The sequence below is a fragment of the Desarmillaria tabescens genome, assembly GCF_030435595.1.
Source record: "Desarmillaria tabescens strain CCBAS 213 chromosome Unknown EV420scaffold_34, whole genome shotgun sequence".
Lineage (NCBI taxonomy): Eukaryota > Fungi > Basidiomycota > Agaricomycetes > Agaricales > Physalacriaceae > Desarmillaria > Desarmillaria tabescens.
In genome coordinates this window covers 95,969-121,004 of record NW_026848333.1, presented here as the reverse complement: position 1 = coordinate 121,004, position 25,036 = coordinate 95,969, and the positions used below count along the sequence as shown (strand labels likewise).

Genomic DNA, 25,036 nt, shown 5'->3' with positions numbered 1-25,036 from the left:
GCCATGTTCACCCGAACCATTTCGTCTACCGAGATGGAATTCAAGAGAAGTACGTCTCCATTTTTTTCGTGTTTACGAACAGAAATTTGAACGTGACATCAAGCTCATTAGTACGTGTGTGAAGCCCTCATCCGAGTGTCGGTACTCGTACACATTCCAACGCCGATAAAAAGTGGACACAGACGACTCTCTTTGTTGTCAAGTCGAGGTGACTTTTCCCTTCTCTCCTCTGTTCACTCTTGCTCTCCTTTTTACCAACTCTCACGGCAAACGACCAGGAACTATTGGCCCTATAGGAGACCTCATCATCTCCAATGGAAACGTCAATCCCGATGGCTTTGAACGTGTCGCTGCATTGGCGAACTCGCAAATAGACGGCGCGCTCATTAGGGGAAGCAAGGTTGACCTCTCAACCGCTTATCCATAATTTCATTTACGAACGTTCTGTTTAGGGAGATATCTTCCAAATCAACAGTCGTCAACGAGCTCGATAACGACGCGATTCTTCAGAGCACGTCTATCGCACGTTGTTCCTTTCTTCGACCATTTTCGTGTCTCATGCGTTCCTCCAGCACTGGCATGGTCTCTTACAGAAAGGTACTGGTTGGGCTGATGGGGCTGCTTCTGTTAGTCAGGTAATCTGAAGTTGTCGATACTCCTTGTACTGGTACCAATCTCGACTAGTGCCATATCGCAAAAGGAGACTCGTTTCTGTACACTTTTGATTCTGCCGACCAGGCTGGAACGTTCTGGTACCACTCTCATTTGTGTACGAATTTTTTACTACTATGGCATGTGCTAACGATGACCATTCCAGCTACTCAATACTGTGACGGGCTTCGCGGGCCCTTCATTATCTATGATTCCAATGATCCACATGCCGACTTATACGATGTTGATAATAGTGCGTTGCCACAGCCTTCTTGTGTGCATTATAGCATGACTCTGCCGCAGACAGCACTAGTATCTTGACTTTGTCAGACTGGTATCATACGCCTGCGAAACGGGTGACTCAGACCTTCCCGTAACCTCGTCTCTTATCTCCATTACGCAGGTGTGCCGACTGATATTCAACGTGTAGTACTCCGGACGCAACACTTATCAATGGCTTGGGACGGTGAGCTAATTTCATGCTTAGAATCTAATGGTCATTAACCATGATTGGATGCTCAGATGGAGCAAGGACCCTTCGCACGATTTGGCCGTCGTGAAAGTCACTAAAGGAACACGGTACGTACTCTCTATCAGTTATACAGCATCTCTGGTGCATAACATGTAGGTACCGTATACGGATGATTAACGTCGGCTGTGCTGCAACGTTCACCGTCTCTATTGAGAGCCATTTGATGTAATTGCCCATATTGTCTCTTTCAATGGTCCTTGTATTGATCGGTGATGTACAGGACAATTATCGAAGTCGATGGTGTGAACCACGTTCCATACACTGTGGATGAAATCCAGATCTTCGCAGGTTTGTCATTTCATCTCCTTAACATGAACGCTAGATAGCATGACTTTTCACCTCTCATTTCAGGCCAACGATACTCATTTGTTGTCTGTTTCTACTTCTTTTCAAGAGATTAGTACAGTTACTGATATATGGAACAGTTGAACGCGAATCAAGAGGTTGGCAACTACTGTACGTCGAATTGACCCATCATTACAAAATGCACTAACACCGACGCCTTAAGGGGTCCGCGCCAACCCCGATCTTGGTACTCTAGGATTTAAAGGTGGTATCAATTCCGCCATCCTCCGATACTCTGGTGCCAATAATGTGGAACCCGAAACCATGTCTTTCACGGGCGTATTGAAAATGAACGAAACCGATTTGGTGGTATATCTCTCTAACTTTGCCCCCGATTCTCACTGAGACTGATGACCATCCTGAAAGCCCCTCGAAAATTCCGGAGCTGTAAGTTCGATAAACCTTCAATGATACCTATCCATGGCCTGAACCTGCTATAGCCTGGGTCTCCCGAAGTCGGAGGTGTTGACTTGGCGCTTCACCTAGCCTTGGCTTTTGTGCGTCTTCCTTTTCCCTTTCATCTCTCACCTTCGGCTTATGAGCGCACAGAAAACCTCCGGAGCGTTCACGGTCAACGGAGCATCATTCGTTCCTCCGACAACCCCAATTCTTTTACAGATTCTGAGCGGTGCGCGGAATGCTAATAACCTCCTTCCCGAGGGTTCTGTCTACTCTCTTCCGGCGAACTCCACAATCGAAATTTCTATGTCAGGCGGTGGAGGAGTCAGTTCCTCTATCATTCAATCACTACATTTCGTGATTCTCATCTTTTTGAATTCTAGCATCCGTTCCATTTGCACGGTGTACGATCTTATTCAAATAATCTTGTTTTCTCGTTCTCATGGGTTTGTTATGATCAGCACACCTTTGACGTCGTCCGAAGTGCCGGTAGTGCTAAATACAACTATAAGAATCCTGTGAGACGAGACGTCGTCAATGTCGGTAATGCGCGCGACAATGTTACGATCCGGTTCACGACTGATAACCCTGGGCCATGGTTCCTTCACTGGTTGGTCGTCTTCTATTACTTGAGATCAATAATATGCTAACGAATAAGCCCTCTCTATAGCCATATTGATTGGCACTTGGAGGCGTGCGTGATATTCATGTACATACTTGACTTACTTGGTTAATGACTTTTCTCGTAGCGGACTCGCAGTGGTTTTTGCAGAAGCTACAGAGAGCTGGAAATCTACTATTGACCCCACTGGTGTGTCCGACTCATGATTCCTCCTCCCGATCCTGATTTCATGTCCTCTTAGATCAATGGGATAAGCTCTGCACAAAATAATACAATAATATGCCCGATGAAGATCTCTAGGACGTTTCTGCTGCAGGGGCAATCTTCATCAAGTATGAGTCTATTGACTTCATTAGGTTTTCTTTTATTCTATGATTCTCGTCAACCGTCACCGCTCGTTTTAATATGATTATATATTCCTTGTTTCTTCTTGGAAAACCGATGGCTTATTTTGCGGCTGAAGGCATCAGTTCCCGGTGAGAATATTCAATAGTTAAGGTTTGACTACAAAACTGTATGAATCAACGGCATACTTAATCTTTTAATGTTTGACAGCTTCTAGAATGCGCTTTCTTTTCTAGACTTTAGAACTCACGGCAAGTATGAGGGGCGCTAGTTCTAATGACGGTTGGCGCGCGCCTAAGATACAGCCATAACTTGGTCGGTTAGCTACATTGTTGCAACGCTTTGCTAATTCATCGCACAGAAACAGCCACAAACGCATTGCTGTTATCCATGGCAGTGTCCATCTCACAGCAGTTCGATAAATTTTGATATAACTTGGAGTCTCGAGCATCTTCCATGATGGCACCAAGCGCCTATCAAGCGCTCCAGCCAATCAGTTTCACTGAGGATCACGTCAGCGCACCGGAAATCTAAACACGAGTGAGACCGGCGCCTTATGATTCAACTCAAGCGCCAGTGTAACTCTCCCTGGCTTTGAACCTTCCGGTAGTAGCGCAGTATTAACAGACCACATTACATTGCCTAGACATGCCGGAAACACGAGGCAACTTTCGTTCTCTACAGAAGCCACAAAACGACATTTCTACGGCTGATGGAAGGGTCGTGTTGAATGAACTCGGCATGTTGCTGCCGTGCTGATGGCACATACCCATTGCCTTTGATCTTCTCGGAGCTGCCGGTACACGTTCCCCACAGCCACCACTAATCGCGTAACGCCGACATGCATGGTATCCTCAGTTCTCTTCAAACCCTTCTCATTTCCCCAACGTTCGTCTCGCCCTGGACATGTTCAATACATCATCCATCTCCGGCCGTATCACCCTCGAATCTGCAGGGCTTATCGCTCTCGCCGATCTCTCCACTGTCGCAGTGAGGACGGCTTTGACAGGAACGGCCTCTTACCTTGATGTTCTCGTCCTTGCACCAGGCATGCATCAGCAGCAGTCTGCCGTCAAAATCAATGACGGAGAATTGCCAGAGACCGGCTCGGTGATAAATGGATACGTCTTCCGGGTTGAAAATCCTGCTACCGTCAGCTACCTACGGCACATTGGCCGTACTGGCAAACTTGTCACCGCCAAAGTATCTCTAAAACCTACCCGCAACTGCATTCCATTCACGAATCCTTTCTACAACCTCAATGTATCCCCCCACAACAACCCATTCTTCTTCGCAGGCATACGTGCTACTCTGCTGTACCTCATGTGCCCAATACTCACTATCATCGTATTCGCGCTTCTGGGCGCTATCAGAGATTGGTGGGCGGTTGTGGTCTTGGGGATGCTTGTGTTGGCTAGATTTATCAACGTTGTTGTCATCAAGCGGAGAAGTAAGGAAGGGTGGAAGGGCAAAAAAGAGCCGGGCGTCGATGGCGACCTGCTCATACTTCTGAGTCAGGATCGCTGGGTACGTTTGAAGGGGTCGGTGGACGATCTTAAGGCCGTGACAGCTGGCCATTGGTTACGGGGTCAGACTTCGGAGGAGAGCTTTGCTGTAGGGTTCGCTACGCTGTTGGTCTACGCATCCGCTGCTCTTGCCGGAAACGCATCCACCGTGGGAAGCCTGCATATCGCCTGCTTGCTTCTCTGCTCCGCGGCTCTATTGAGCTTGTGTAACTCCTCGACACAGTGTTTGCAGATGTTCGGTCGTGTTGTGCGGAGGGAGGGAGATCGTACAGATTATGATCAGAGGCTGGACATGGTCAAGGATCTCGTTCAACAAAGTGGGAAGGACGACTGGGCCATCGATATGGGGTTGATAAAACCTGCTGAAGCGGCGGCCGCTCTTAAGGAGCGCAAGTACTCAAATGAATCCAAGTGTTCGGATATCCTTGAAGATGGAAGCGTTAGCACTGTTAGCTTGGATGCCGCCAAAGCTTAGCCTTGAAGTATAATGGCCAACCAATTTTCTGTAATGTGTATTCATGATATTCATACAGCTTCCAAAATATGAACATATTTCATACAGTATCCAATAATGCGCAGACGACACGAAGAGTCAACGATCCAGTTGTTGCCCGATGGGTGTTCGGGAAATGCCGAAGGTCGAGTCGCGCCAAAAATGGTAGTCGCGCCTCTTGATAACGAACCACCATCATCGCTGCACTTACATCGACAGCGGCGATAATGCAGCACCTTGTATCGGAACACAGCCAGCTACTGCGTCTACTGGCTTTTTCATGCTTGCCTGAAGGATTCCCGAGTATATCGTAGTGAGGAAACGGTACGTCATTGGGCTGCCGCAGTAAATCCTCAAATGTTCTAAACGATATACGCAGTCGATACTCCCTGCATTGCAATCCTGTTGGTGTGCACAAGATTCTGTGCTAATTCTTCTGCCGGTGCCAATGCCATTGCAATGCCTTCATCACATGCCATCTCTTCGAAGATGCATTTCACAAACGCACGACGGTTCTTTACGGATGCCTTTGCCTGCAGTCCAACTCCAGGATACTATAATAGGCTGATTCCCACCACGATGCGGGCGCTTGACGAACGATTTTCGTAGCCAACTTGTTCCACTGAACACTTTTATGCCAGCGCACCGCAAACACGAGCAGTTGGTGGGGGATTCTCACGTTCATTGATTACTTTCGGGGACAATGGACCATAATGAACTGGTTGGACGCTTCATCAGCATGAGGTCCCCATTCTTTCACGTCACCTACGTATATCATGGCCGTCATTTCCTCCACCTTTCTCGTGGCAGCTAGAGCACATCCACTACACCTATCTTGTCTCACGCTATTTGAATCGGCTCTTGTTTCTCAGCTTCTGTCATATTCTGCCCATGTTCAAAAATTCCTTCATCTCAACCCGTGTCACCCTCGAAGCCGCGGGGCTCGTCGCCCTCGCAGATCTCTCCACTGTTGCAATGAGGACGGTCCTGACGGGCACGGCCTCCTACCTCGACGCTCTTGTCCTTGCACCCGGAATGCATCAGCAGCAATCCGCCGATGAGGTTAACCACGGCGAATTACCGACAGCTGGTGCAATGACTACCGGATACATCTTCCGTGTAGAGAACCCTGCTACCGTTAGATACCTGCAAACCATTGGGCACACTGGACACCTTGTTAACGTCTGGGTGTACCCAGGCCCGTCCGGTGACGATAACCTATCCATAACCAATCGCCGAATCCAGTCCTTCATAGTCGCTGGGATTCCCGCGGCTGTGCTCTACCTCCTCTGCCCAGTATTGACCGCTGTTGTGTTCGCGCTCCTGGGCGTTATCGAGGACTGGTGGGGATTTGGGGTGCTGTGGATGCTTGTGTTAGCTAGGCTGATTAATGTGGTCGTCATTAAGCGGAGAAGCGTCATGGGATGGAAGGGTGCTCCCGAGGACGGTGATGGTGACCTCCTCATCCTGCTGAGTCAGGATCGCTGGGTGCGCTTGCAGGGGTCGGTGGACGATCTCAAGGCTGTGACTGCGGGTGAGTGGTTGCGAGAGATGTCTGACGAAGAGAGCTTCGCCGTCGCTTTCGCAACACTATTGGTCTATCTGTCTGCCGCTCTTGCTGGTAACGCATCCAAGGTGGGGAGCTTGCTTATTGCAGGCTTACTACTGTGCTCCGTTGCTCTCTTGGGACTTTGCAACTCCTTGACGAAGTGTTTGCAAATGTACGGTCGCGTTGTCCGCACAGAAGGAGCGCCGAAAAAGTATAAGCGGAGGTTGGATATGGCTGGAGAACTGATTGATGTGGCCAAAAGTGAGGACTGGGCAATTCGCATGGGCCTCATCATTCCGAAGGAAGTTCTCTCTAAAAAACGGGCTTCTAAAAGAGGGGCTACTCTTTGATATGTGTGGGTTTAACTTATGCTTGAGCTTCAACCGATATCTGAGATCTCAATATCAGATATTCCATTACAACCAGTGTCGGTTTGATGCTTTTTACTTTTGCTAGCTATAGTCTCATACGGACAAGAACACATTCTGCGACGTTCATCATCTCGATGAAAATATCTCGTTTCCACATGCAATTGTCGTGCAGCTACCAACAAATGAATACCAGTCATATTACCGCTAGCATCCCTGATGATTATCGTACATGGATCGGAAACACAACGGTGCTTAACGTGTACTGCTACTATCGGAGAGGCGACGGATTTGTATTCCACCGCTTTACGTTGCAATGCTTCGAATCTCCAACTTGATGTCTGAAACGAGATCGTATGGGAAGCAGTTGCCAGTTTGTATCGTCATGCCATATTTGTTGCTATTGCCGAATTCAGGATGCAGGCGCCTGACGCAAGGCAACGATAGGGACAAGCCTATGATCAGCATTGGGATTTGGGATAATCATCTCCCGTGCACACCTCGAAGTACGCCCTTCCGTTCCGCCCGAAATTATCATTGAAGTGACCATGTTAAGGCCCGCAGTGTGTAGAAAAGCGAACATTGGTTTCGTATGGTTATGGAATGCAGCTGTTGCCGGAAGGTGTTCTACTTCCGTTGAATGAAGGCTAAACGCCTGAACATTCTATCTATCAGCTGTTATATTGAGACCGCACATTAATCCCTTAATGATATCCTTGCCCTCCAAGAATAATTGAATGGGCCATTTATAAACATGCGGAAGATACGGCTTTTCTCGTCAGTACCCCCCATCAGTCAGTGTTTCGCTAACTTGTTCAACAGAGGTAAAGATGCGCTACTGCCATTCACAACACCGGCGAAACAGAATCAATGTTATACCGCGCGGGCAAAGTTCTATACACGTCACCCTAATATGAAGACCGGCGCCTAGCCAATTGCTCACACCCAGTCCACCCCGTTGGGGCATGTTTCGTTCGGTGCTTCCGCGTTATGAACACGAGCAGGTGGAGAACGTCGATAGCTACCATAAGCTCCTTTGGGTGCCTAACAAGCATGAGGCTTTCGATCTTCCGTAAATCGTCAGGACCAGTACAGAAGTGATGAATCTGTGGCTGATGAAATAGTGGATCTTCCATCAGCCACAGATTCATCAAGCAGGGCAGGGGAAATGGCGCTGTAACGTTGGGCAACAATGTCGCATCAACTTACTAGTTATCAGTTTCTCCGGATCTAGCGGAGCACGTTCCCTGCAGCCATCGTTGGCACTATAACACCGTCAAGAGCTACGACCTTTGCTTGATTCAAGACCTTCTCGCCTTTCCAGCCATCGAGATCCCGCCATGTTCAATACTTCCTCTATCTCGGGTCATATCACCCTCGAATCTGCTGGGCTCGTCGCTCTAGCTGATCTCTCCATTGTCGCAGTGAGAACGGCTCTTACGGGGACGGCATCCTGGATTGACATTCTTGTCCTTGCTCCAGGGATGCATCAGCAGCAGTCCGCCGACGAGGTCAATCGTGCGGAATTTCCACAGACTGGTTCATTGACCAACGGATACGTTTTCCGTATCGAGAACCCCGCCACAGTCAGCTACCTACAACGTATCGGCCGTACCGGACACCTCGTCACCGCTTGGGTAGAGCCAAAACCAATCCCCAGCAACCCGCTAATGATTCCTTATTTCGGGGGCATTGATCTATCCCCACAAAATCATCCCTTCTACATTGCTGGCGTTTCTGTGGCTCTGCTTTATCTATTATGTCCGATATTGACCATCGTCGTCTTCGTACTCGTTGGCTCCATCAGGGACTGGTGGGCATTAGGGGTCCTGGGGATGCTTGTTCTGTCCAGAACGATCAACGTGTTCATCATAAAGCGGAGAGTCGCGGACTCGGAGAATTGGAAGGGGACGTTGGAGAAAGGTGAAGGAGATCTCCTCATAGTTTTGAGTCAGGATCGATGGGTTCGTTTGCAGGGGGAGCTATCTGATGTCAAACGTGTGACTGCAGGCCAGTGGCTACGAGACGAGGATCGCTTAGAGGGCCTTGCCGTAGGGATTGCTACGCTGTTGGTATACGCAGCTGCGGCCCTGGCTGGTAATGCATCAACGGTGGGGAGCCTGCTTATTGCATTGTTGCTTCTTTGCTCTGTCGCTTTATTGGCTCTCTGCAACTCCTTCACACATCGGCTGCAAATGTACGATTGCATCGTGCAGGAGGATAAAACACTGAAGAAACATTATGACCGGAGGTTGGACATGGTCAAGGACCTTATTGCGGAGGAAAGAATCAAGTATGCAAACGGGAAACATGATCGTGAAAGCGATCCGGGTGAATGGGCTGTTAGCATGGGGCTGATTAAACGTCGTCAACTGGAGGACATTCTTCCAAAGTCTGTGTCATCGTCTACCAGTAGTTGTATAGGATCGCAGGCCTCCACTATATCTTCCTCTACCGATGTCTAGATGCGTTTATTTAAATAAACATCTTTTGACTTCCATGAGCGACAGAGGCTATCCCCTACATGTCCAATCGTCGCTATGAAACTCCGTGATCAACATACGACTCATTCTAATACGTGCCAAACCGCACCACTTTCAAATTGTGAGGACTATCTAAGGAGTCTAAATGATATACTAGCTCGTCCGGGCAGAGCAACGGGCACGGGCATGGTATACCATTGCTATACCCGTCCACGGAAATAGAGTTCGATGCACAGCTTCACAGTACAGATGGATAACCGGTCTGGGTCCCAAAAAGGAATGCCGGGGCTCAGGATGACCATTGCAATGACACCGAAACACGAGGGACCAGATGTTTTTGTTGCTCTCGTGACACTGCTGGTATACACGACTGTGGTTCTAGATGGCAATGCAGCGTATCGGCCTAGATTCCTTTTTTTCAATTTCGCTGCAGAGCGGCGCGGCAGTGTGTAGACCCAAAATAATAGAATTAGAGAGAACAGTAGTCGAGGTAGACAGGAAGTAGAGTGATAGCATTATCGAGGATGGTTGGAAGATATCGCGTGTCAACAATAAGGAGGTATTGTTCGATTTTGAGGCGTCCCATCAGGTGTGGGCTTCATGGTTAAAGGGAAAGTCGTGATCGTGACATTCCCGTGCCAAAAATGGTAGTCGCACCTCTTGATAACGAACCACCATCATCGCTGCACTTACATCGACAGCGGCGATGATGCAGCACATGGCGTCGGAGTATAGTCAGCTACTGGATCTACTGGCCTTCCCATTGCTTGCCTAAAAAAATTCTAGAGTACCTCGTAGCAAGGGAACGGTACGTCGTTGGGTTCCCACAGCAAATCCTCAGTGGTTCTAAACGTGCCATTCAGTTGATACTCTCTGGATACGTTCCTATCTTGAGAGCTCTGAATACGTTCATTGGATCCTGGTCTACGAAAATGCCGTGCTCCAAGTCTGCTATCAGGCTCGCCTGTGGAGGGCTGTTGGCTCTTAGCAGAAGCAATAGATGGTAGGCCTCGTTTCTTGCGTTTTTATTCGAGGATAATCTTCATCATGCATTAGAAGGCCAATTCTACTGTTGAATTCTGTCTCCAAAGGCCTGGTGTTGGTGTTACCGGCACGACCGGGAGTATGATGTACTGTGGTACCACAGACAGTTCAAGGGAGTGGACATATGGGATTGTGTAAGACGACGGTGCGTACTCATCAGGCTTTGTGAATGCAGTAATCTCATTTGGCTCTAGGACATTCGACTCGTTCCACGCGAATTTAGGGTTCTGCAGGATTCCAGTCGGCCGGAACGTATGTTCCCCAATCATGTGGCTAGCGGGGATTTGCCTCTCCCTTGAACAAAGTCTCATTTGTCCCTTCTGACGGAAGCTTGCAGTCATCCCTATGGACTAATGTTGCTGAGATTGGTGATACTCGTGCCGACATAATATGCCTCATACCATATAGCTTCTTGAACATGCGTTTTCCATATTTACAGGATTCTGGACGATTATAGGGCGCCAGTTTCCTGGACGCTGAGATGCTCAAGATGCGGCGCTAGCCTTGCTGTGGAAGTTTCTGCGTGCGGTCCAATTCCATCGACTCTGATAATGTGATACCCACCAGAAAGCGCATTCCTGACGAATGAATGTGTTCGAGGGGAGTTCGACACCAGTGCACTTCAAACACGAGCGATTGGTGTGGTGTCCTCACGTCCATTGTTCTTATCGCCGTCAGCGGTGACATTGGTTCCCTTTGAGCCTTCCATCGATTATAGAGTGAAAGGGAATCACCCGAGAAAGGCGACCTCATGCTGACGGAGCGCCCAGCCAGTTCATTATAGTTCCTTCCGCGAAGCTTATGCTCAATATCGCCAATGATCATCACAATCACAATCACCATCGGCGGAGGCGTTTGTGCTGAATACACAAGACAGGAGGAAATCTCGTCAAGACTGGATTGGTAGCTGCGATGTCACTTACATCACTTACACACATCACGGTCGACATTACCTCCACCCTTCCTGGGGCAGTCAGGATGCCTATCATCAGAATGCACCATTTAAATGACCTTGTTCCTTTCCTCTTGGTTCCCCACTCTTATCGGCTTCCGTCTACGTTCAAAAATTCCTTTATTTCAAACCGAGTTACCCTCGAAGCCGCGGAGGTCGCCCTTGCAGATCTCTCTACTGTCGCAATGAGGACGGCCCTGACGGGCACGGCCTACTACCTCGACGCTCTTGTGCTCGCACCTGGCATGCATCAGCTGGTAACGAGGTTAACAGCGGTGAAACACCGGATACCAGTGCAATGACATCCGGATGCACCTTCCACATCAAAACCCTGCTACTATCAGATACCTACAAAGTATTGGGCGCACTGGACACCTCGTTACCGCTAAGGTAACCCCAAACCCGTCCCTCGACGAGAAGATGTCCCGAAACAATCGTCGAATCCAGTCCTTCGTCGTCGCTGGGATTCCCGCGGTTGTGCTCTACCTCCTGTGCCCGGTATTGACCATTGCCGTGTTTGCACTACTGGGCGTTATCGAGGACTGGTGGGGATTTGGGGTGCTGTGGATGCTTGTGTTGGCCAGGCTGATTAATGTGGTCATCATTAAGCAGAGAAGCATCATGGGATGGAAGGGTGCTCACGAGGACGATGATGGCGACCTTCTCATCCTGCTGAGTCAGGATCGCTGGGTGCGCTTGCGGGGATCGATAGATGGTCTTAAGGCTGTGACGGCGGGCCAGTGGTTGCGGGAGATGACTGACATAGAGAGCTTCGCCGTCGCATTTGCAACGTTTTCGGTCTATCTGTCTGCCGCTCTTGTAACGCGTCGAAGACGGGGAGCCTGCTTATCGCAGGTTTACTGCTTTCCTCCGTCGCCCTCTTGGGCCTTTGCAACTCCATGACAAAGTGTTTGCAAATGTACGATCTCATTGTGCGTGTGGAAGGAAAGCCGAAGTGGTATGAGCGGAGGTTGGACATGGTGAAAGAGCTAGTTAAAGAGACGGGCAGGAAGGACTGGGCCATTTGCATGAGGCTCATGGTTGAAGAAGACTCTCCACAGGCGGTTTCTCCTTGACATATGTGCAAGCTTTCCCTTGTATGAACAAGAACACTTCTGCGACCTATCATTGCGATGAGAAATCTCGTTTACGCACTATTGTCGTGCAGCTACCAATAAATGCGTACCTCTCGCACAATAGGCAACAAATCGGTAACTGTCGCGCAAGAGCGCTGGGAAATAGGACGGCAGCGCTCGACAAAGGCATGGCTACTGTCAGAAAGATGACGGCCTTACGTTCCATCGCCTTATATTGCAATACTTCACACTTTCTACTTGATGCCTAGCTCGGCGATTGTATGGGAAGCAACCTCCAGTCCGTGCCGACGAGGCATGCCCACTAATATCACCGAATTTGTGGCGGTTTCTGTGTAGATGCATAGAGAGCAAGGCAAAGTCAGGGAAAAACTCATGACCAGCGCTAGGATTCAACAATGTGAACTCCTGCTCACACCTCAAGGTACGCTCTGTCTTTCCCCTCAAAATTATCGCTTTGTGACCTCGTTAAGACCGACAACGTACAGAAAAATGAACCATGGAATGTGGCTTGAAGGTTTCCTACCTCCGTTGAGTGATGTCCAGGCGCCTGAACATTCTATTTGTCAGTTGTCGGAGTTGTGACTGTATATTGATTCCTTGATGATGGCCTTGCCCTCCAAGAACAAATTGAATGGTCTTGATATAAATGACGACGTAAAGATACGGCCTTTCTTGTTAGTACCTTCACATCGTGTCAGCGCTTCGCTAACTTCTCCGGTAGAGGTACGGACGCGCTATTGCTCTTCACAGCACCGGTGAAACGGAATCGATGTTATCTTGTCCAGGCAGAATTCTATAGACGTCATCCTAACGTGAAGACCGGTGCCTAACCAATTCCTCGCAGCCAGTCCGCCCCGTTGGGGCATGATTCTTGCGGTGCTTACGCGTTATCAACACGAGCAGGTGGCAGCGTCAATAGCTGCCATAGGCTCCTTCAGCGCCTAACGAACACGAGGCCTACATTTCTTCGTGAATCTTCTGGACAGCAGAAGCCATGAATCTGCGGCTGATGGAAAAGCCAGGCAGCGTTAGCAGCAATCTCACATCAACTTACTGGTTATTATTTTCTCCGAGTCTGCCGGAGCACGTTCCTGGCGGCCATCGTTGGAAATATAACACTGTCAAGAGCTACGGCCTTGCTTCATTCAAGTCCTCCTCGTCTTCCCAGTCGTCGAGATCTCGCCATGTTCAATACTTCTTCTATCTCCGGTCATATCACCCTCGAATCTGCGGGGCTCGTTGCTCTAGCTGATCTCTCCACTGTCGCAGTGAGGACAGCTCTTACGGGGACAGCATCCTGGCTTGACATCCTTGTCCTTGCCCCAGGGATGCATCAACAGCAGTCCGCCGACGAGGTTAATCGCGGGGAATTTCCACAGACTGGCTCATTGACCAGCGGACACGTTTTCCGTATCGAGAATCCTGCTACCGTCAGCTACCTACAAAGCATCGGCCGCACCGGATACCTCGTCACCGCTCAAGTAGAACCCAAATCAACCCTTAGATACTCACTCATGGTCCCTTATCTCGGGGACATTGATCTGTCGCCACCAAATCACCCTTTCTGTGCTGCAGGAGTCCATCGCGGCTCTGTTATATCTATTGTGTCCACTATTAACCATCATCGTCTTCGCACTCGTGGGCTCCATCAAAGATTGGTGGGCTCTAGGGGTCCTGTGGATGCTTGCTCTGTCTAGAATGATCAACGTGGTCATCATTAAACAGAGAGTTGCGGACTCGAAGGATTGGAAGGGTGGAGATGAGAAGCCTGAGGCCAAAGGTGATCTCCTCGTGATTTTGAGTCAGGATCGCTGGGTTCGTTTGCGGGGGCAGCTATATGTTGTCAAACGCGTCACCGCAGGTCAGTGGTTACGGGATGAAAATCGAGTAGAGAGCCTTGCCGTAGGGATTGCTACGCTGTTGGTATACGCAGCTGCGGCCCTGGCTGGCAATGCATCCACCGTGGGGAGCTTGCTTATTGCATTGTTGCTTCTGTGCTCTGTTGCTTCATTGGCTCTCGGCAACTCCTTCACATATCGACTGCAAATGTACAATTGCATCGTGCAGGAAGACAAAACATTGGAGAAGACCTATGAACGAAGGTCGGTCATGGTCGAGGACCTCATTGTGGAGGAAATCAACAATACAAGGGGGCAGGATGATCGCGAAAGCGATCCGGGTGAATGGGCCATCCAAATGGGACTCATAAAGCGTAGTGAACTACGGGCTATTCTTCAAAGGCACTTGTCACCGTCTGCCCTTAGTCGTTCCATAGGACTACAGTCCTCCACTATATCTTCTTCTACCGATGTCTAGATGCGCTTTTTCAAACGTTTTTTGACCTCTATGAGGCGACAGCGGCTATCCTTCACATGTTCAATCGTCGCTATGAACACCCTAATCGACATACGACTCATTCTAATACGTGTCAAATCGCACCGCTTTCAAATTGTGAAAACTACCTGAGGGATCTATATCATATACTAACTCATCTGAGCAGAATAACATGGTATACCATTGCTATGCGCGTCCACGGAAATAGAGTTCGACGCACATCTTCACAGTACAAGATGACCATTGCAATGACACCGAAACACGAGACACCAGATGTTTGTGTTGCTCTCGTGACACTGCTAGCATACACGGCTATGGTTCTACCTGGCAATGCCTCGATGATGAGAGCTTGCATATTCTATCGGCGGTCTACCAACTCGTCAGACAGACCGGCAAATGATTGCTATTCACAGTACCAGTGAAATCAGATTCAATGTCATACTTCTCCGACAGAATCTCGTAAAGACTATCGCAATGCGAGGGCTGCTGCCTAATATCCACTGCAGCCAATTTGCCTCATCGAGGGACAGTTCCTTTGCCACTCATCCACTAACGACTTCACGAGCAGGGTCGTGGAGGACCGTAGACTCTTCCATTTAACTTGACGCCTAATAGCGCCCGTGCCACTAGTAGAAGATCCATGATAAGGATCAATTGGGTACTGACTCTGGCGAAAAGGTCGGGCGCCTAACAAACGGAAAGTCTTCGCCTTTTTGCGGAACTCCCCAGGCACTGCAGAAGCCACGAAATCAGCGGCTGATGGATGGGTCACTAATAAATGGGCCATGCAGGGGGATATGCGTTGGAACGTTGGAAACGTACCGCCAAAATCGGTAGAGAGAACGCCAGATGGTTAGTGATAGTCGCGGTATAACGGAACAGTAGGTATTCCGCTCTGCATCAATGATGCCATCACCCAGGGACCGGACCGTGCCACTGAGAGTTGCATTGGCAGTTTGGTTAACGGTCTCCTCGGGTCCGCCAGCCACGTTCCCCGTGGCTATCACCAACAATATCGCACCATTGAGAACCACGATCTCTCTCGACTCAATTCCTCGTCTTCCCAGTGGTCAAGATTTTTTTTTTCATGTTCAATACTTCCTCTATTTCGGGTCATATCACCCTCGAATCTGCGGGGCTCATCGCTCTAGCTGATCTCTCCACTGTCGCAGTGAGGACAGCTCTTACGGGGACAGCATCCTGGATTGACATCCTTGTCCTTGCCCCAGGGATGCATCAACAACAATCCGCCGACGAGGTTAATCGTGCGGAATTTCCACAGACCGGCTCGTTAATTAATGGATATGTTTTCCGCATCGAGAACCCCGCCACAGTCAGCTACCTACAACGTATCGGCCGTACCGGATGCCTCGTTACCGCTCAGGTAGAGCCAAAGCCAACCTCCAACGACCCACTAATGATTCCTTATTTTGGGGGCATTGATCTGTCGCCACAAAACCATCCCTTCTACATTGCTGGAGTTTCTGTGGCTCTGTTATATCTATTATGCCCGATATTGACCATCGTCGTGTTCGCACTCGTTGGCTCCATCAGGGACTGGTGGGCATTAGGGGTCCTGGGGATGCTTGTTCTCTCTAGAGCAATCAACGTGTTCATCATAAAGCGGAGAGTCGCGGACTCGGAGAATTGGAAGGGGACGTTGGAGAAAGGCGAAGGAGATCTCCTCGTAGTTTTGAGCCAGGATCGCTGGTTCGGTTGCAGGGGGAGCTATCTGATGTCAAACGGGTGGACTGCAGGCCAGTGGCTACGAGACCAAGATCGCTTAGAGAGCTTCGCTGAAGGGATTGCTACGCTATTGGTATACGCAGCTGCGGCCCTTGCCGGTAATGCATCGACGGTGGGGAGCCTGCTTATTGCATTGTTGCTTCTCTGCTCTGTCGCTCTATTGGCACTCTGCAACTCCTTCACACGTCGGCTGCAAATGTACGATTGCATCGTACAGGAGGATAAAACACTGAGGAGGCGTTATGACCGGAGGTTGGACATGGTCAAGGACCTTATTGCGGAGGAAATCAAGCATGCAAGCGGGCAGGATGATCATGAAAGTGATCCGGGTGAATGGGCCGTTAGCATGGGGCTGATTAAACGTCGTCAACTGGAGTTCATTCTCGCTGAGATTTTCGTGAGACCGAAGACCCCCAGTTTATCGGTTTCTCCAGATGCCGAGACGTGCTGATTTGGCTATCGTCTCTAAATTTGATAAGCTACAACACCTCCACTTATTATTCATGGCATGTCCTTACAATACCCCACACAGAAATCATTGCTCTCGACATGATAATCTGACATTCTTACTGTGATGCTACAAGATCCTCGGATTTAGTATCTCGCGTGGTTTAATCGTGTCTGTTGTGGTGTTACCTTGCACGTTCCTCTAAAGGTATTATCCCTTCCGGGATATCATGAATCTGATTACTTTAAGGCCTAACAAAAAATTAAACAAAGATCGAAGCATTCATCGTTTAGCGCAGTCAGGGTTGCTTGAAATCGACACTCCTGACGCCCTGATCTTGATCTTATCATCCAATAATTGCTTTCCTTCGAAGATCCTACAGTTGGATAAAACTCGGAGATTGTATCCCTTTATAAATATAGTATTGCTTCGGAGCTTGACTTGATGAAACACACCCGATGATCTTCGTCAATGTCTCCTCCTCGCCATACTGCAGGAAAGTCTCATCCCGCGGCGACAACTTGACCTTCATTTTTTACTATGCTTATATTGTGGCGGAGGTACTATCAATAATTCGTGATAGCCTAATGTCAAGATTAAATGGGGTACGGAAGAGCGCCATTTCGACTTGTTCCTTGACTTGTTCTATGCTAGGTTGCACCGCCTTGTCTTGTGAGTGCTCTGACCATTACTCACTCTCTATATCTATTCTAGCTCATCGGGAAGATCAATGAGACGCCATTGCTACCACACCTTACGTGAAATAGGATTTCCTACTAAATCGCATCGCCTTGTGAGGACTGACCATTACCTGGTCATCTCTATATTATCCGACTAACTGGCGCTGTAGACGCACCTTTGCAATGCCTTGTACTGAAATGGAGTTTGATTCACGTCTTCACAAGGGTGGCGCTTCTTCGCAGTTTGAAAGGTGACCATTACAATGCATGAGGCCCGAAGGAGAGTCATTTCCGATGTTGTCGTTCTTCTCGTAAGGTTTGACGCCCGTGGTTAAGCGCCCTAAAACTCGTGCGAGGTAGCCAGTCTCTCGGGATTATTCATTGGCTCGTGATGAATATTGACGGCATCAATAAATTAGGAAGAATAGAAAATTCACTGTGAACTCGAATTTCATTTCACTTACGATTGCAGATTCCTCCCTCTGAGTTAGTCGACCTTTGAATGATGGCAACACAGATGGCCTACATCTTCTCGTCTCATGTTACATGTATTAATGCAAGCCGTGGTGATATGCGGCGAAAAGATATGAGTTCGGCCCGATACAGCTTCTACTATAGCTTTCATCATGCGCGCAGCCTCGTTCCCTCCTACATATCTCCCAGCCCTCTTCACACTCCCCCATGTTCAGCAAGTATTCCATATCCCGTCACCACATCACACTCGAAGCTGCCGGCCTCGTTGCCCTCGCAGATCTCTCCATCGTTGCAGTGAGGACTGCCCTAACAGGGACAGCCTCGCCCCTCGATGTCCTCCTCCTCGCACCTGGCATGCACCAACAGCAGTCTGCTGAAGAGGTGAACCGTGGGGAATTCCCAACGACTGGTTCGATAACTAATGGATACGTCTTCCGCGTCGAGAACCCTGCGACAGTGAGCTACTTGCAGCGCATTGGTCGCACCGGGCACCTCGTCACCGCCAAGGTATCCATGAATCCTTCCCGTAACACTTCTTTATCCAAGTACAACCGCCTCGTCCAATCCTTCTTCATCACTGGGGTTTCCGCGACACTTCTATACCTCCTCGGCCCGATCCTGACAGTGATCGTGCTCTCATTCCTCGCCGCTATACAGGACTGGTGGGGATTTTGGGTACTAGGGATGCTAGTAATCGCCCGAATGATCAACGTCATCGTGATCAGGCGAAGGAGCAAGGACTCGAAAGAGTGGAAAGGCGCTCCCGAGAAAGATGAGGGTGATCTGCTCATCCTTCTGAGCCAGGATCGCTGGGTGCGCCTACAAGGGTCCCTGCATGATATCAAGACCGTCACAGCAGGAGAATGGCTCCGAGATCAAAGTACGCTGGAGAGCTTTTTCGTTGCCCTCGCGACGCTGCTGGTCTATGCGGCGGCGGCTTTGGCCGGCAACGCCTCGACGATGGGGAGCTTGTTTATTGCTTGCCTCTTGCTCTGCTCTGCCGCTCTATTGGGTCTGTGCAACTCCTGGACAGGATGTTTGCAGATGTATGATTGCATTGTATGGCAGGGTCCGGAGACGTCACCCAAGTACTATAAGCGGAGGTTGGATATGGTCGATGATTTAATTCAGTCGAGCGGGAAGAGTGACTGGGCTTTTGAAATGGGTTTGAAGAGGCATGTTAAACTGGAGGCATCTGTCGGGTTTGACTCGTCGTCCGAGTGTTCCAGCTTCTCAAGCCCCAGACCTAGCATCGATGACAAGAGGTGTTAACTCTATACAAGGGTTGAGGGAAAAACGGGTATTAAACCACCCAATAGAGCAAACAAACTGTAGACTAAGATTGGATGTGTAGGTAAAAAGAGCAGTATGTATTGCTCATGTAGATACGTAGTATGGCTTCTCCTTTGACAACTTTGAACGTAACAGCAGCATTTGCATTGAACTTCCTGTTACACCCTACAAAATAGAACCTTTCTGCAATACCTAGTATTATCGCAACGAAGAATCTTATTTACACAATCGTCGTACAACTGTCAAAATGAATGAACACTAGTAGTGCGGCAACTGTCAATGTCGTATACGGAGAAGAGAAGGTCCAAGGCACATTCACTATTGAAAGAACGAATTCGTGACGGGTTCTTCGCGGGTGTCCTGCATTTAGCCTTTCCCGGATGTTGATACTTAGCACTGAAAATCAGTTGCACTCAAGTCTCACGTAGCCTGGTTGCGATTATCCATTGAAAACTAAGACTTCGGGCGACCTTATTATCTCTTCCAGGACCCACTCACATCGGACAGATAAGAATTTTGAGGGAAACCAGAATGTGCGCGATAAGATGACATTTCGGGAGGTCGATCTTGGCAGTCTTTGCCTAAAATTTGCGTGCTCCCGAAATTTATCTAGATCTCTGGCCGGCAGCATGGATTTTAGATCCTCCAAAATGCGAAGTTCGTTGACCCCCAAATGACTCTCCCAAAATGTTACAATTGTGCTCAAAATTTAGGTGTGACTACTAAAATCACCGGACTTCAATGTTTAGCATACAACATAGAAGAAAAGATATATGGGGCTAGCTAATACAAAAGTCTGGGTATCACTAAACGCCCGGATGGAACAGGAGAAGCATAGGATGATGGCATACAGAGTGAAGATCCTTTCCAAACCTACATCGACGAAACAGGAAATAGGATCAAAGTAACGACGAGCACAGCAGGACATCACTGATGTCATTGCATCAACTAACCACGAATTGGTGGACGCCGCAGTTATGCGTACAATAGCAATCTGGGTTTGGTGTGCATCTCCGTGCTAAACTTTTGGGAAAAAAATTATATTTCTTTCGAATATCAGGATATAAGATAGACTTACACATATCAAACATTGACCGCGCCTCTCTCCCCAGGATCAGGAAGTATCAGTCCCATACCAACGGCCCAGTCCTTTCGGCCCGTTTCTGCAACCAATTGGTCCGCCATCACCCTCCGACGCGGATACTTGTCCGAAATTCGTACTCTTCGGACGATCCGATCGCACATTTGCAGACATTGCGTTGAGGAGTTGCATAGAGTCAAGAGAGCGACCGTAGACAGAAGTAACCCCGCGATGAGCAAGCACCCTACCGTTGATGCATTGAAGGCAAGAACGGCAGATACATAGATCAACATGGTCGCACACGTGACAGCAAAACTCTCTGTGGCTGTCAGATCTCGCAACCACTGGCCTGCTGTGACAGCTTTGAGATCCTCCACTGTTCCCCGCAAGCGCACCCAGCGATCCTGACTCAGCAAGATAAGAAGATCCCCGTTCTGACCCTTCTCTGGCACCCCTTTCCATCCCTTTTCGTTCCTTCGCTTGATAACGACCATATTAATGAACCTCGCCAACACGAACCCTCCCAAACTGCCCAAGGCCCACCAATCCCGAACAACACCCAATAACACGACCACGACGATCGTCAACGCGGGACAAAGAGCGTACAGCAGAGTGGCAGGAACTCCAGCCACGAACAAGGACTGGAGTAGCTTATTCTCTTCAGATAGGTTCTCGTCAAAAGACGGGCTTGGGTCCACGTGTGCTGTGACGAGACGGCCTGTGATACCAATGTTTTGCAGGTAACTCACAGTGGCTGGGTTTTCAACACGAAAGACATATCCGGTGGTCATTGCGCCAGTCGTAGGAAATTCACCGTGATTTATCTCACCCGCTGACTGCTGCAGGTGCATTCCTGGCGCAATGACAAGGACGTCAAAAACGGATTCTGACCCAGTAAGCGCCGTTCTGATGGTGACAGCGGAAATGTCTGCGAGAGCGATGAGCCCGGCGGCCTGGAGGGTCACATTGCCTTGGATTGAGGATTCGTCGAGCATGGAGGAAAATTGACGAAAGTTGGCGAGCTCGGACGAGATGAAGGAAGGAAGAAACCGCATGTTGAAACGTGTTGGCGTTGGGGTGTGAAGGAACCTCGATCGGGCCGGATCACTCTTATAAGTGAGCATAGCCTTGCACAGCTTTCGCTGAAAAGGAAACGTGCGAATTTACTTCAGCAGCCATTATTGCCATTGTTCGACTACGATACGATTTCCTCACAGTTTATTATTATGTATCTCACAAAAGTTCATCATTAACATCGCTTGTAAAACCAGAATGAACAGAAAATGAAAATGAGGGTGTTGTTCAAATCCCTATTCTTCGATGGATCATACCGGTCATGGATCAGAAGGACATCAACTTGAAGAACGTTGGTAAGGCGCTAGAACTGTAAGTGCTGTATAACAGCAACTAATATTATTACTATCACTATCTATATCTATGCCTTGGCACTGCATAATCATGAATGCGGTAGCTCCGGTGACCCGGCTGATATATATCTGAAAAGAGATTGAAGATTCCCATTGTTTAGATAACTGATTTAGTACATAAACAAACAAAAAAATTAAGACAACTGGCAGCAGCGAACCTTGCATGAACCATGCACCAATGTGGCTGTTCCTTCAGTGGTAGCCACGCCAGGCCCATGTCACGTATTATCTTGATATCCGCTGCTCGTGGGTCCGTATCCTCAGCTTGTCAGCTTAGAATAGATGTCGTCCTGGGGAAGCGGTACAGCATGGTCCCTTGAGCGGCTTCCCTCACATCCCTAACGGCGTTGGATTAAAATTCTCCAGCGCTTATGATGTCATCAGAAACGTGATAGTCGTGCGTAAAGAAAGCTGTTTACTCTGAAGCATGAACGAAGCTGACCTTTTGGCAGCTAGACTTGAAGAACGCTGGAGTTGCATGGTCTGCTCATGTGCTCAGTGAGTTATGATCCAACTGGGGAATAGAGAGGGAGACGTACTACGCATGCTTGCTCCGGTACCGAAGTTAGCGATAATCGCTTCTGGTGATTGGCGCCGCACCCCCACCACGATTTCGTGCATAAAAGCCGCGGTGGAAGGATCACACACTCGACTAGTACGCGGCAGAGTTCTGATGACTCGGACGACTAGAGGTACTACTTGGTTGTATTAAGAACGAGTCAGTTTCGAATGAAGCTACTGTTAGGCTGTGGGTGCGATGGTTGAGAACACTGAACCAAATGAGTGGGGCTAAGATACCTATAGTTCTAGAAAGACGGATATACGTAGGTGCCGCCCATCTTCCCCTCAAAGACGGCCGCGACGATATCCCTGGCTAATAATGGGCCGAGTGCTTTGTGCTATCAGGAACGAAGGGATGCCAGTGGTGACTACGGTGGTCCGGATGACGCTTGCTAGGACATGTTCAGATGTCAGTATCACAGGAAGCTCTACCAGATGGTGGAAAACTACAATTGAACTGGTTTCGGTCTCCCAAATAGCCAAGTATCAGTGGCAGTGAACGGGTAGATACGGGATTACACACCGAATTCATCATCGAAATAAACTCCATCGCATCCAAATTGCGGCTTCAGCATCTAGGAGACTGAGAAGAATATGCACGGGGATTATACTAACAATCTATAGGCGTTTCCTGACATCACGCGCCTAGATACGTATGTCCATCTCTCCGCTACGTAGAGGTGGAATCCGAACAGGAGCCAAGGGTTCAGTACCCTTACATGGGTCCCTCGGCGTGCCACAGCATGAGCTCGCGAGTGGTATAAATGGAACTAGAGAAGCGCGTTGACACTGAGTAATGCACGACGAATCCCTTCAACAACCGATCGGGATGAATAAGACGAAGCAGCATAAGTATATGCCTCGTCCTGTAGAGATCTTCGATCGTTGGCCTCCCATAATTGACGACAGATCACGCCCGCCATTTTCTGCAAGGCCGCATTCCAGCTGGCGGCTAGATACCTGAATTTGGGTAGTACCATGCTACCGCGGCAGTAGAATTATGGTGTGAAACCAGGATGCATCAGGCCAGAGCGCACCACGAAATACGTGATTGAATCTGGAGATCATGCTCAGAGGGTTAACATTATGACGTGCAAAGACTTACTGGGGTTGGATAAAGGACCAACGGCGTCGGGAGGATCACTGTGTACGTAATCTTTCGTGTACGGTGTAATAACCGGCGGAGGGGAGGACGGGAATCCATTCAACCTCCTGGGATCTATCACGAAAGCTGTTAATGTCAAGGTTATCATGACTCAGAAATAGAGGGTGGTTGAGGGTGTAAACGGCGTTGTAATCGAGAACTCTGGCAATGTTAGCGACCCATCCAAGTAAGGAGGTTTGAAAGTCAAGTATGAGACCGCTTGAGATGTTGGGATGTTGGTAGCAACATGGTAGACATTTTCCGAGGGACTAAAACGTCTGGAGTCATTATCGGGGAACTGTAACGGTAGCGCAATATTTATCCGACTTATGCAAGCTCTATGACAGTAGACTACACTTCGGCATCGGCCCAAAATAAGCACTCGAGAAACAAATAGCACAGGATGGTACTCAATGCGTTGACAAAGAAATGCGAGCACGCAAGCGAACGAACTCGGAAGACATTGTCCCATATCATCATCTTCGCGTAGTATCTTACACCGACTGTTAGTGTGCACATTTGATTTAATGAAGCATATATTCTCACTAGACGCCACATGAGGCTTAAATCATCCTCCATTTGAATCGAGGAGAGAGCTACCAGCTTGATTGTACATCGTGGTTTTGAGCCGAGACTGAATTACCGCGGGGAATAAACGACATGACGCGTCGTTTCGACACAACTTTGAAGCGGAAATTCGCGCATCTGGTCCAGGGCAGTGTTGGCCGAGACCTGTCGCATTCTCAGTGCCGTGAACTTCATTGTAGTTGAGTAATTCGAGGAATGTTGGTAACCATTAGACGCAGGGGATTTGAGGATTAGAAATGAGCCGCCTTGGGCATCCGGCAAGTGGCGCGCGTGCATGGGGTCTCAATCGCCTAGGTATCGGGCCCGTCACTATAATGAGAGCGTGAATGTTGTATTTTCAGAGTTCCCGCATCTTACGTGCACCTACTATCAATTGATATACAACTGTACTTGCAGCGTCGGCATTGAATGGAGGTGTTTCGTGAATAAAAGAGTTTCCAGATTTCTAGATTAGCATCCATGTCGTAAGAACTTCGATTTCAACAACGGCGTCTTCGTACCGTCCTTTCTCGATTGGAGTCATCGGCTGAGAGTTGGTAATTATGTAGATGAGATTTTTCTCCGCCTTATAGTCGCCCTCGAAAGATTGACAGCGCCTAAATATGTGCTTAGAAATAAGCATTGACATACAGAAGAGATACAAATCTCCGTATTCCCGACCGTCCCCGTCTTTATCAGCAAAAAACCCACCTTTTCCTCCCTCAGGCCTCATCTTCCCAAGCAGTGCAATTTAGGTAGCATTTTCTGTCGCTGTTAGTGAGCCTTTTCCGTTCAAGCAAAAACAGGTATCCGAGACGAATCTTTAACGAGGTTGAGGCAAAAGTTGGACAAAAGGAAAATGCCTTTGCTTATGT

The 25,036-nt window shown here is 48.8% G+C and overlaps 9 protein-coding genes across 9 annotated transcripts; 8 read left to right on the top strand and 1 right to left on the bottom strand.

Annotated features, from left to right (window-relative positions):
* Window positions 1–220: 220 nt before the first annotated feature.
* Window positions 221–2,755, top strand: EV420DRAFT_1274457 (laccase lcc5; the record flags this gene model as incomplete). Its single annotated transcript, XM_060467839.1, has 20 exons — window positions 221–400; window positions 453–474; window positions 511–635; window positions 685–769; window positions 818–904; window positions 955–1,024; window positions 1,082–1,117; window positions 1,174–1,230; window positions 1,280–1,348; window positions 1,404–1,471; window positions 1,535–1,554; window positions 1,609–1,639; window positions 1,692–1,837; window positions 1,895–1,915; window positions 1,969–2,025; window positions 2,078–2,251; window positions 2,311–2,331; window positions 2,389–2,537; window positions 2,598–2,621; window positions 2,677–2,755. Coding segments are annotated over 20 exons (1,521 nt in total), but the record flags the coding sequence as incomplete, so codon positions are not given.
* Window positions 2,756–3,377: 622 nt separating this feature from the next.
* On the top strand, window positions 3,378–5,280 carry EV420DRAFT_724524 (uncharacterized protein). The gene has a single exon (XM_060483221.1). It carries the CDS (start codon window positions 3,801–3,803, stop codon window positions 4,893–4,895), a length of 1,095 nt encoding a protein of 364 aa, XP_060327493.1. The 5' UTR covers window positions 3,378–3,800; the 3' UTR covers window positions 4,896–5,280.
* Window positions 5,281–5,804: 524 nt separating this feature from the next.
* On the top strand, window positions 5,805–6,812 carry EV420DRAFT_1482565 (uncharacterized protein; the record flags this gene model as incomplete). Its single annotated transcript, XM_060469912.1, has 1 exon — window positions 5,805–6,812. The coding sequence occupies one exon, from the start codon at window positions 5,805–5,807 to the stop codon at window positions 6,810–6,812; it is 1,008 nt and encodes a 335-aa protein (XP_060327492.1).
* Window positions 6,813–7,801: 989 nt separating this feature from the next.
* On the top strand, window positions 7,802–9,418 carry EV420DRAFT_724515 (uncharacterized protein). The gene is made up of 2 exons (XM_060483220.1): window positions 7,802–7,919; window positions 7,970–9,418. Exon 2 carries the CDS (start codon window positions 8,171–8,173, stop codon window positions 9,293–9,295), a length of 1,125 nt encoding a protein of 374 aa, XP_060327491.1. The 5' UTR covers window positions 7,802–7,919; window positions 7,970–8,170; the 3' UTR covers window positions 9,296–9,418.
* Window positions 9,419–11,494: 2,076 nt separating this feature from the next.
* EV420DRAFT_1482562 (uncharacterized protein) lies at window positions 11,495–12,385 on the top strand (the record flags this gene model as incomplete). The annotated part of the gene is made up of 3 exons (XM_060469911.1): window positions 11,495–11,574; window positions 11,666–12,107; window positions 12,143–12,385. 3 exons carry the CDS (start codon window positions 11,495–11,497, stop codon window positions 12,383–12,385), a joined length of 765 nt encoding a protein of 254 aa, XP_060327490.1.
* A 1,205-nt stretch (window positions 12,386–13,590) lies between these two features.
* EV420DRAFT_1646231 (uncharacterized protein) lies at window positions 13,591–14,722 on the top strand (the record flags this gene model as incomplete). The annotated part of the gene is made up of 2 exons (XM_060477879.1): window positions 13,591–13,923; window positions 13,982–14,722. The coding sequence occupies 2 exons, from the start codon at window positions 13,591–13,593 to the stop codon at window positions 14,720–14,722; spliced, it is 1,074 nt and encodes a 357-aa protein (XP_060327489.1).
* Window positions 14,723–15,827: 1,105 nt separating this feature from the next.
* On the top strand, window positions 15,828–16,937 carry EV420DRAFT_1482560 (uncharacterized protein; the record flags this gene model as incomplete). Its single annotated transcript, XM_060469910.1, has 1 exon — window positions 15,828–16,937. The coding sequence occupies one exon, from the start codon at window positions 15,828–15,830 to the stop codon at window positions 16,935–16,937; it is 1,110 nt and encodes a 369-aa protein (XP_060327488.1).
* A 1,113-nt stretch (window positions 16,938–18,050) lies between these two features.
* EV420DRAFT_724218 (uncharacterized protein) lies at window positions 18,051–19,450 on the top strand. Its single transcript, XM_060483218.1, has one exon. The coding sequence runs from the start codon at window positions 18,296–18,298 to the stop codon at window positions 19,358–19,360; it is 1,065 nt and encodes a 354-aa protein (XP_060327487.1). The 5' UTR covers window positions 18,051–18,295; the 3' UTR covers window positions 19,361–19,450.
* Window positions 19,451–20,097: 647 nt separating this feature from the next.
* Window positions 20,098–21,621, bottom strand: EV420DRAFT_1337733 (uncharacterized protein). The gene is made up of 2 exons (XM_060468889.1): window positions 20,460–21,621; window positions 20,098–20,404 (listed from the first exon to the last, which is right to left on the bottom strand). The coding sequence occupies exon 1, from the start codon at window positions 21,584–21,586 to the stop codon at window positions 20,465–20,467; it is 1,122 nt and encodes a 373-aa protein (XP_060327486.1). The 5' UTR covers window positions 21,587–21,621; the 3' UTR covers window positions 20,098–20,404; window positions 20,460–20,464.
* Window positions 21,622–25,036: the final 3,415 nt, after the last annotated feature.